This window comes from Trichechus manatus, unplaced genomic scaffold (assembly GCF_000243295.1).
Source record: "Trichechus manatus latirostris isolate Lorelei unplaced genomic scaffold, TriManLat1.0 scaffold00236, whole genome shotgun sequence".
NCBI classification, from domain to species: domain Eukaryota; kingdom Metazoa; phylum Chordata; class Mammalia; order Sirenia; family Trichechidae; genus Trichechus; species Trichechus manatus.
Window position 1 is genome coordinate 1,985,774 of NW_004444172.1, and position 12,200 is coordinate 1,997,973.

The following is a 12,200-nucleotide window of genomic DNA, read 5'->3' on the forward strand; positions in this document are numbered from 1 at the left end:
ATAATATTTTGTAGTTATAGATAATATTATTGTAAATTTAACATAGAAAGAACAGAACTATAATAGCTAATACAATTCTGAAAAAAAGAATAAAGTGGGGTACATTACTCCACAGGGTCTTGAGATTTATTATGTAGCTAAAGTAATAAGGACTGTGTTATTGGTGGGGGGATAGATGTAAAGATGGAACAGAATAGAGAACTCAGAAAAACTGCTACACATATACAGCGGACTGATTGTTTACCAAGGAGCAAAAGCAATTCAATGGAGGAAGGACGCTTTCAACAAATGCTGCTGGAGCAATTGGATATCCATAGGCAAAAAAAATGCACCACAACTTAAACCTCACACTTGTCCAAAATTAACTCAAAATGGATTATAGATTTATATGTAAAATGTAAAACTATAAACATTTCAGATGATATCATATCTTTTAGACAACAACATTGGGATTTAGGGCTGGGTAAAGAGTTCTTAGACATGCTACCAAAAACACAATCCATAAAAGAAAAAAAAATCAATACATTGAACCTCATCAAAAGTAAAATATTTTGCTTTGTGAAAGACCCTGTTAAGAGGATGGGAATGTGTGCTACAGACTGGAAGAAAATATTTGCAAACCATATATTTGACAAAGGACTCATGCCTAGAGTATATAAAGAACTCTTAAAACTCAACATTAATATCAATCAATCCAACTGGAAAACAGGCAAAAGACAGGAATGGATATTCCACCCAAGAGGCATATATGATGGTAAATAATCACATGAAAAGATGTATAACATCAGGGAAATACAAACTTAGAACACAATGAGATATTACTACACATCTATCAGAATGGCTAAAATAAAAAAAAATAGTAAAACACACAAAAACAGTGACAAAACCAAGTGCTGGTGAGGATGCAGAGAAATTGGTTCTCTCATACGTTACTAGTGGGAATGTAAAATGGTACAGTCACTCTGGAAAATAGTTTGATGATTTCTTTAAAAAACTAAACACATATTTACCATTGTTGTTGTTAGGGGCCGTTGAGTCCGTCGCTACTCATAGCAACTCTATGTACAGAAAGAAAACACTGCCTGGTCCTCGGTCATCCTCACAATCGTTGCTATGTTGTTTCATTGTGTTATGGCTACCAAAAGTCTTAGAAGGACCAAGAAAAGAAGGGAAATCTTTGTGATGTCTTGAAATAAAAAAAAAAAAAAAGGCTCTTGTGTTCCAAGTCACCTTTTTGACTTGGATTTTCATGACAAACACAACAGTGCTTATTGATTCTCAAATATTTTTTCTATAGTCTTGGTAAAACACCACCAGGTAAGCAGTGATACTTGAGCAATGAATTCACTTTCAAAGTGAAGAAGATTGTCATGGAAGATGATTTCTAATATGTGTGGTTCTAAGGAACATAGATTGACACTTTTCCATTGTATCAAACAAGTATCTATATTTGCATAAAGCAATATTCAAATATTATCATGTACCTTTTCAACAACAGACAGTGTTTCTCAGGCATTTATAATTTTAATCATAGTCCAAGCTTTTAAAAGATAAGAATGAAATATAATTTTTTTTAAGTTTAGGATATAAATGGAATTTTGTAATCAATCAATCCAAATGAAGGCAAAAATTTCGACAATAAAGAATAATAGAAAAAAGCAATATGAATAGAAATCACATGACCTGGCATAAATAAATCCACATCTTTTAGTAAGGAAAAAAGCAATGTAAGTGGACTAAACTCACTATTGAATTCAGAGATTGTCAAATTGGATTGTAAAAAATAAAAATGAAGCCATTTGACAAAATAGAAAAAAACTGGAAACAAAATGAATGCCTAACGATTAAGTCGACTATGGCATATAAAAGAATAGAATATCATGTGGCAGTGAAAATGAATTCACTAGAGCTACTTTTCTCAACTCAAATCTTAAAATCATCGGGTTGAGGAAACGAGCTAATTGATTAATCATAGTACAATATAATACTAGGGCTTCAGTTATACTAATGATATTTTACATCCACAGCTATTTGGTAGTTAGTAATGTTCGTTGTTTATTCTGTATGCCTTTTTGTAACTGTTAGAAATTTCTTAAATGTATTTTAATCCATTAAATTTCCTTTAAAGCACAGTTTACAGCCATAGTATCTCTCAGCAAGTCAAAACGTTGCCAGTTTTAACGCTAGCACTGAAACAAATTGTTCTTTCTTGGCTGAGTTCTAGCTGAAGTTGTTGGCATTCAGTGGTTGTGTTTCATACAAAATCTTTTTCTTGAAATGCTAGACTCGTATTCATTCCCTGGTGCTTAGAGCTGCAGCAGTTCAATAAACAAAAGGAACCAAGGAGACTGATTTCTTCATAAGGCTGAGGAGGGAGTTAGTCCACTGAAGTAGTTCCTGAAATGTTTTTTATTGGCAATAATGAGACAAATGTGCATACCCCAAGGACTACATTCATTTGGATCTATGAGTTCAGGTGCCAAACAAAATCAAAATAAAATCATCCCACAATTCAACAAAGCTCAAAAGAATAAAGCAGTTATTAAATCAAAGCCACTTCTGTTTTACAAAACATTAGAGAAATCAGTTATTACCATTCTTAGAGTTTAAAAGTGTTAATACATTTGAAATGAAAAATTAAGCATCGTGTATGTTGAAATTTTATGGACAGAGATTTAGGGTATAATGGTAAATTGGCAACCCTGGTTACGTAGTGGTAAAGACCTGCTAACCAAAAGGTCGGCAGTTCGAATTCACCAGGCGCTCCTTGGAAACTCTATGGAGCAGTTCTACGCTGTCCTTGTGGTGTGGCTATGAGTCAGAATCGACTCTACGACAATGGGAATGGTACATTACATCCTCAGTACGCAAAATATTTAGGTCGATTATCCGTGATAAAAGTCTGAGTTAATAGTGTCAAATGGGGATGCAAATCAAATGTTGTTTGATTTTCATTTAGGGAAAGAGCTCATCTGGAAGGGGATCTAGAAACCTTTCCTGAAATACACGGCTCATATTTGGTTTTAGAAATATGTTTGAGATTGTACCAGGTGGAGATCGGCACTGCCAGGGAAGGCAACTCCAAGCAGAGCAAGAAACTTGAGCAAAAGCCTGGTGATGGTGCTGCGTAAGCTAGGTGTGAGAGGCAAAAGAGACTCATATTTATATACAATTAAGTCAATGTTGCTTTAATTAGCAGCAGTTTCTACATGCAAGCATTACTGACTTTTCCTGCACCCCTTTCACAGATATTCTTAACTGAAGCAAACTTTTGGTCTAGATGTGACTTCTCTATTATCCAAAAGTTAAGTTGGTAACTAAGACAATTTATTTCACTCAAAAGACGCTTTCGAGCATCGACAATATTCAAGGCATTGTTTCAGGTGCTGAATGGCAGAAGTACTCCCCACTCCCCCTGCAGCAGTTTCCACGTTTGGTTTTCTGGAAGTGAGCGCTGCAAAGAAGTGAAGTTAAAATTCCTGGTGTGTTTCTCTGATGTCTAGGCTTGGATTTTTCTTCCAGACACTACCGAAGGTGTGTCTGCTTAGAAAAATAATACAAGATTTACTTTTCAGGAGTCATATTTATGTTAGATCAACCCTTTCTATACCTGCTGCAGGCTGATGGCTCCAAAGGTGATAGTTTTGAATTTGTCACAACTGGGGGCTTATTTTTTAGGGCAGTGGGATTAAGAGTTGATTTTGTGAGAATCTCAGACTCTGAGGGCTGAGTTGAGGACACAGAGTTAAGATTCCCGGCTGACATGGTTTGTGTTTGTTTGTTTTAAATATCAAATTTCTGTCTTTTATGGACTTTGCATCTTGTTTACTCACATGAGCTTAGGGAACTTTTGTCACAGCCTAGGGCTGGTCTTGGATTCTAAATACCTGGTTTTGAATCCTGGATCTTCTACTTAATGTAAACCTGAGTCTCCTTGTCTGTAACGTTGTTCTAATCACACCAGACGTGGCTGCCTCAGTAGTGCTGAAAGAGCAAATGAGGGAATACACACGTACATACCTCTAGAACTGACAAGATATTTCACAGGAAATAATTATCATTGTCAGAAGGCTTCTCCAAATCTGGGTGCCCCTCTTTCACTGCTGCTGCTGTCATCATTGGCACATACCTCAAGGACCCTCTGCGAAGTGACAAGGTCAGGACTTGCAAAGGTAGCTCTGTCCCCCAAATCAGTGAAGCCATTCACATGCTTTTCTAATTGGTTAACTCCATCCCTCACACTTTAAATCCCGTGGTGGCCGTTAACAGAAAGAAGTTCACGGGCTTTACCCTGGAGTTCCAGACCATCAGTTCAGAGAGCTATCTATGGATGCTGCTTGAACACAACTGCCAAGCGATTCCACAGGATTGAAATCCTTTCTCCCCCAGGCGGTAGATGCCCTGGCAGGGAGCTTTGCTGAACATCAATAAATTGTCGTAAATTCTTCTTTTATTACCTCCTCTTCTTGTGTTTAGTGGTGAAGTATCAAATGGTTGCTTTTTGTTCTGTTTTGTTTTGTTTTGTTTGTTTCTTCCCAGGAGGGGAAGTTGTTGGATGGCCTAGGGGTTTACAGCATGAACTTTTGGAATCATTCTGCCTGGGTCCAAATCCTGAGTCCAGTATTTATAAACTGAGTTAACGTGGGCAAGTTACTCAACCTCTTTGGGACTTCAGATTTTAGGTTTCATGGGTTTAAGGATTGTATCTTTCATTCATTTATTTTGTCAGTCTTTATTGATGTGTTCAATACATTTGAATTTATTGCTTGCATATCTACTAAGTACAGGGCACTATTCTATTTGCCTTCGATTGGCCAGATACTGACTGTACTAGAAGGAGAATCCATATTAAACATTTTAGTGGTACCAACATTATTTACCATGTACCACTACCATCAGACTGCTGAGTTAAATGGAGATCTGATTAGGAATGGAGCCATGGTGGTGCAGTGGTTAAGAGCTCAGCTGCTAACCAAAAGGTTGGCAGTTTGAATCCACCAGCTGCTCTTTGGAAACCCTGTGGACAGTTCTACTCTGTCCTATAGGGTTGCGATGAATCAGAATCAGCTCGACAGCAAAGGGTTTGGTTTTGGTTTTGGTATGATTAGGAATACAACCTTGGCATAAGGTTAAGTCTTAGAAAGTAGTGTCTTTCCATTCTCTTCTATCACACTTGGGATGTTTCTGAGATACTGTCATGTTTACTCCCTACCAATCCACCTCTTCTTTTACTATGATGCTGAGAAATCATTACTTTTTGCCTGTTAGCACCAATACCTTTGGCAGTAATCTGATGACCTTTTTCTTAACCACACTAGTCAGTTACTACATAACAAATCATGTCAGTATTATAGAACAATCCATAAAATGTGTAACCTTCCTGGAGGGGGATGATGGAGGCAGTACTCAAGCATCCATTGCCATAAGTGCCCATCATTCCTCTGAGATAAAGGACACCCTTGCTCATACCCTCTTTGGTGTCATAATTACCTTATGCCATTAGGTATTCTGTCCACATGTCTTCTCTCTGTGTGTCTCTTTCTCACAAGTACACACACACCTGACCTCAGAAACAAAACAAAGCAAAACAAAACAACATCCATAATAATAAAAAAGAAATAAGGCAAAGAAAAAGAGCTCATGAAAAGAGATCCCTGATAGCTTGCTCAAGCTAGTGGTCATATATTTATTACATATATGTTCATTCCATAAAAATGTACATTTAAAAAATGCTTCAAGATATTAAGGAATAGATCTGCCACCTATTTCTTGAGCTCTTTCATCCTACCCATCTTCATGTAAAATGACAGAGACTTACTTTAAATTTTGATTCTGTGTGTTTACTTCCAATAATGCTGTGGTGATGCTGTTACAGGCAGTTGCTCCACCCAATAAGCTAGGCTATTCTCAATAAGCTCTGGCTGGAAACGGCTGCACTCTTCATCCCAGGAGCAACTGTGCTGGGCTGCAGTTTACTCCTTCTGACTCATGTGAGCATGTCCTGCCTAGGTTTCTGGTCTATCCTTTCTTCTTTCATTTATCTATTTATTTATTCAACAATATTTATTGAGCAACTACAATGTGCTAGGAATGGGTTGGATATTGGGAATAGAATGGTGAGTACATTCGTTTCCTTAGTTTAATGCTTCTATATTGGTGGAGACAATGATCTCTCCTGGTGGTAGGATGAATTGCACCATGGTTAGGGAGCCTACCAAACAGGAACACTAACCATCGGCTAGAAAAAAGGATGTTACAATATTTCCCCAACAATCCTTAGGGACTCTTGTCCTTTAATCCCTTCATGCCTGTTATGGTGTAGTCAGTGACTCCACATACTAGTGCAGCATGAGAATTTCCTGGAAAGTTTTTAAAAGTTCTCCTATTTACATATACTGAATGCTCCAGGAATTTTTGTCAGAGACCTAGTCTTTAAAAAAAAAAAAAAAAGATGACTTTCACGCAGCCAGTCAAATTTGGTATTTGTATAACATGGACACTGCTCATGTTATAGTTTTCGTTTGTTTGATCTCTACTAAATATATACTGTGGGTAAGACTCAGTACTATGTGTAATGGATCTACAAAGTCTTGATGCTAGGAGTGAGCTTTACATGTCAGCTTCAGACTCCTGTAAACCCTGTGACCATTAGTGATCAAGACTATTGGGCATCCTACTGCCCTTTTCCCTCTTGATTGTTATTTTCAGGAATATTTCTGGTGTCATCCAAGAGCCGTAAGTATTTGGATATTTGACATGGTGAGTGTATTTGTCAAAGCTGAGTTCTAGGAAAAGAAACAATACCAGATATTTCAAGCAGAGAGAGCATTTAATAAAGGGGATTTGATGCTTAAAAAAATCTTTTGAGAGGATGGAGGAATGGACTTCAAGAATGCATCAAGGAAACTGGGATCCATAGGGCAGGAAGCTGCTGCTAATCTTCTGTTCCTGCCACCACCACAACTGCCTCTTATACTCTGAAATTGATGACTAGACAGTGGAATCCTTAGTCCACCCATGGTCACCGTATCTACCCACTCATGTCTCTTTTTCCTTGCTTGTCAGTAAAGAGATATTCTTTGGCTGACTTCTACTTTCCAAATCTCCCATGAATATATCTGATCTGCATCCATAATTCTAGGTGCAAAGGCATCTGGGAAATGTAGTTTTGAGCTTCCTAACCTCTTCAATTAGAAGGGCGGAATGGAATTTAAAAGACAATCCATAGTACATACCAGAAAAGACCACAGGATGATTTAAGTGCTTTTTGCTTTTTAGGAGGGTTTCGTACTTATGGTGGAGCTTTGGGATGTGCTTCATGGGTATTTGCTCAGTCTTCATACTGCCGTGGCTCCAGCTGCCTTTCTAATTGGTTATCTCAGGTACCTGGTTGCTATACTAGGCTATGAATGAGTCCTACATCTCACTTGGCTATTTTCCTTGGGAAAACAGCATCTTTTTCTTTGGGAGGTGGGGAGCAGGGGCAAGGAACTCAGGTAATTCACCAGTCTCTTACTAAAGACAATATCTAATTCAATTACCGGTCTCCAGTGCCTCCATACAGATGTTGTGTGCTGTCAAGTCATTTTTTGACTCATAGCAATATCATGTGACAGAGTATAACTTCCCCATAGGGTTTTCTATGCTATTATTTTTAAGAGAGTAGATCTCCAAGACTTTTCCCGCAGAGTCACTGAGTGGGTTCGCACAACGGTTGGCAGCTTAGCGTTTAACAATTGCACCACCTTGCTGCTGTACTAGTCCCTCAGTAAACGTTGTAATTTCAAATAAATTTTAAAAATGGATGAATGAAGTATTCATTCAGCAAAGTTTGGTCTATATTTTCCTTCCTTCTTCTGTCCACAGTCTAGTCTGGGCCCAAACAGCCTAAAAGTATGGTTGATGACTTATGAAACAATTCTTAATTATTCAATATTAAACCATATTCCTTACATAAATAGTAATGTCAGCATATACATTATACTTTGTCTCTTTTGCATAAATGCTAACAGCGGCTAATCAGTCTCAGGCCAGGACCTAGCGCAAATGTGTCCGCCTCACATCAGCCTCAGAGATTTGGCTGTTTGTCTGTTTGTCACAGAGCTCATTTCCCTCACCCCAGCATTGATTGTACAATACTACATAATTCTCTATTTTGCTTCCCATTTCCACGGTGCCCACTTAGATTTTCCAGTATGTAGAAATCTCCTTCTTAACTGGAGCTCCAACTTTCCCTTTCTACCTCTCAAGCCATGCTCTGACTACTTCGTTAATGACTCTTCAGCAGTGTTTCTTGGTCCTGGTCCACAAAGATACTTGAACCTTCCCTGGGATAAAAGGTTTTTTCTTTTAGAAAGGAAGTCTTTTCTGGGGAGATATAGGTATTCCTACATTGACTTCAAGGTATTCTTTTTCTCTTCTCTTAAAATTTATGTTGGATATTGGATTTGAAAAACATATCTTCTTCTCTTGCCCAATTCTCCATAGGCATTACTTAACATTGCATTTTCTGGACAGTTCATTAGAACAGCTGATATTACTTGGATGTGAGATTTGTTCTTTTTTCCAGCTACCATGAAGTCTTCAGAATTCAGATAGGAATTCCCTAATCTACTCTCAATCTAAGTACCAAAGTTTCTTTGTCAACAGTTTCTCTTCCTGATTCAAAGGACTCTTGACTTTCCTTGGATTTCCCTGGAGTTTCTGTAGTTTAAAGCTACTTGTCTGAACTAAAACAATTGGTATGCCTTTTTATGAAAGAATTGATACTTTTTCAGTTATTATATCCATCTACATTTTAGATTCTCTATCTCTTTTGGAGAGAGAAATATAAAATGTTTGCAAGAGTTCCCTTTTCCTAGGCAAGAAAGAGATAGATTCAGAATAAACAGGGTAACTAAACAGAAATAAATATTTCCAAATGCTAGAAGATGTCACTAAAACGGGAAAATTAGGGAAAAAGCATAACTTCAGTATGATACTTCTTATAGCAATGAGTTTATTTTATATTCAATTTTGTGCAGTAATTTCAAGAATGTATGGAGAGTCTTATTGTAGACAATTTAAGGAACTGGTTTATAAATGGAGAATTATGAACTTTGTTTTTAATGTCGATTATATGCAAATAAATGTTTTACTACTCTTTAAGAATGTATTGGAAATACACTTCAAACAATTAAATAGTTTGCAAACTTAATATGTCCCTCTTAATATTATGAATAATCTTGATAAAATCCTTCTTCATGGGTAGTGTGAGATATACTTCTCAAGCTATATTCCAGGAAAAATTAGTCCCAGGTGATGTTCTTACTCTATTTCCCACATTCTAAGATCTTATTTATTGTGTGAGGTAGAACTAATTTAACATGTGGGCATGCTTCCAACTTAAGAAATGTTTAAAAATTTTAAAGCATCTATGCTGTTTACTTTGTTGTGATAAATTTTAATAATTTGAGTCCAGTCTAGAACTTCTTTCCCATCACTTTTAGAGCTTCTTTGACCTCCTTATTTCTCAAGCTATAGATCAGGGGGTTCAACATGGGGATTACAATGCTATAAAATGTGGACACCACTTTCATATTTTCCTCAGAATTTTTAGAGTGAGGCTGTAAGTACATGTAAGAGAGAGTCCCATAGAAAATGGTGACTGCTGTCAGGTGGGAGGCACACGTGTTGAAGGCTTTTTTTCTCCCAGCAGTAGAAGACATCTTTAGGATGGCACCCAGGATGTATATGTAGGAGAAGATGACAACCAACACAGTGAACATCAAGTTAAATCCCACAAAGACAGCAAGTAGCAAGATGTTGACTTTGATACTGGAACATGAAATGGAGAGAATTGGGGGACCATCACAGAAAAAATGATTGATGATATTGGACTTGCAGAAGGACAGTGAAAATGTAAAACCCGTGTGTATGGAGGCATTTATTGAGCCTACTACATATGAACCTGTTACTAATTGGATGCAGACTGTTTGAGACATGACAGCGGAATAGCGAAGTGGGTTACAGATGGCTACATACCGGTCCACTGCCATAGTAGCCAGGAGGTAACAGCCAGTAGTCGCAAATGTTGCATAAATCAATGCTTGCACAACACATCCCATGAATGATATTGACTTATTTTCTACTATGAAGTTTTGCAGCATCTTGGGAGTAACAGCAGAGGTATAACAGATATCAACAAAAGCCAAATGTTGTAGGAAAAAGTACATGGGTATTTGAAGTCTGGAATCTGTCTTGATGAGTAGGATCATTCCAATATTACCCACCATGGAAGTCACATAGATAACTAGAAATACAATGAAGAGGACATACCAAAACTTGTGTTGTCCACCAAATCCAAGGAGAAAAAATTCCATCACTTCTGAGTCATTTCCTTGTGTCATGGCTACCAAAAGTCTAGGAAGGGCCAAGAGAAGAATCAAGAAAAGAAAGGAAATCTTTGTGATGTCTTGAAATAAAAAGGCTCTTATGTTTCAGGTCATCTTTTTGACTTGGATTTTCATGACAAGCACTCACAATAGTGTTTATTGATTTCTCAATTTTTTTTTTTGTATTGTTGGCAGGACACCACCAGGTAAGCAGTGATACTTGAGCAATGAATTCATTTTCAAAATAAGAAGATTGTCATAGAAGATGATGATTTATAATATGTGCGATTCTAAGAAACATTAATTGCTACACTTTTCCTTTATAGCAAACAAGTATCCATATTTGCATAAAGCAATATTCAAATATGATTATGCATCTTTTCAACAACCAATAGTGTTTCTCAGGCATTTTCGTTTTAATCATAGTCCAAGCTCTTGTAAAATAAAAATGATTTTTTTTTAATTTTAGGGTAATAAATGGAATTTTATAATCAATCATTTCAAAGGAAGACAAAAAAATTGGTAATAGAGAATAATAGAGAAAAATGAAATGAATAGAAATCACATGAAATGGCATAAATAAGTCCGTGTCTTTTAGCTAGGAAAATAAATTTAAGTGGACTAAACTCACTATTAAAATTCAGAAATTGTCAGACTGGATTTAAAAAAAATGAAGACGTTTGATATAATAGAAAAAAATTGGAAACAAAATGAATGACTAATGATTAAACAAACTATGGTATATAAAAGAGTAGAACATGGTGTGGCAATGAAAATGAATTCACTAGAGCTACACTTACCAACCCAAATCTTAAAATCATTGTGTTGAAGAAAAGAGCTTACTGACTAATTATAGTAAAATGTAATATTGGGGCTTCAGTGATATTGATGATAGTTTACATGGTAGCTATTTGGAAGCTACTCAGTTTAAATCCACCAGACGCTCTTTGGAAAACCCTATGAGGCAGTTCGACTCTGTCCTTTAGGGTCGCTGAGTCAGAATCAACTCTACAGCAACAGGTTTGGTTTTTTTGATTTAGTGTTCACTAAAAGGATCCCCGGTGGCCCAGTTGTTAATCGTTCAGCTGCTAACCGAAGGGTCTGTGGTTTGAACCTATCAGCCACTCCGCAGTAGAAAAGACTTGGTGACCTGCTCCTAAAAATTGCAGCCTAGGAAACCCTACAGGGCATTTCTACTCTGTCATATAAGGTCGCTATGAGTCAGAATGGATTTGACGGCATACAACAGTAACCACCGTTCATTATATATGTATACCTTTTTATCCCTAACTATTAGATATTTCTTGAATGTACTTTAATCCCTTAAATTGCTTTTAAAGCACAGTTTACAAATATGCTATGTCTCAGCAAGTCAAAACACTGCAGTTTTAACTCTAGCACTGAAACAAATTGGGTTGTTTGGTTTTAAAATGCTAGATTGGTATTCATTCCCCAGGATATACAGCTGCAGCAGTTCAATAAACAAAAGGAACTAAGGAGACTGATTTCTTCATAAGGCTGAAGAGGGAGTTAGTCCACTGAAGCAGTTCCTGAAATGTTTTTTATCAGCAATAATGAAACAAATGTGCATACCCCCAAGGAGTCCACACTGAAGGACTACATTCATTTGGATCTATGAGCTCAGGTGCCTTGAACAATGAAAATGGTCCCAAAATTCAACAAAGCTCAAAATAATAGAGCAGTTTTATTAAGTCAAAGTCACATTTGTTTTACAAGACATTAGAGAAATAGAGTGTCACCATTGTTAGGGCTAAAAAATGTCAATTCAATTGGAAAAAATATTATGTAAGTTGTAATTTATATGCA

General features: G+C 36.8%; 1 protein-coding gene across 1 annotated transcript; it reads right to left on the reverse strand.

Annotated features, from left to right (window-relative positions):
* Window positions 1-9,461: 9,461 nt before the first annotated feature.
* Window positions 9,462-10,388, reverse strand: LOC101360724 (putative olfactory receptor 5AK3). Its single transcript, XM_004389246.2, has one exon. It carries the CDS (start codon window positions 10,386-10,388, stop codon window positions 9,462-9,464), a length of 927 nt encoding a protein of 308 aa, XP_004389303.1.
* Between the last annotated feature and the right edge of the window lie 1,812 nt (window positions 10,389-12,200).

Coding starts and splice junctions, on each gene's coding strand:
- LOC101360724 (XM_004389246.2), bottom strand. CDS start 10,388: ATGACACAAGGAAATGACTCAGAAGTGATGGAATTTTTTCTCCTTGGA.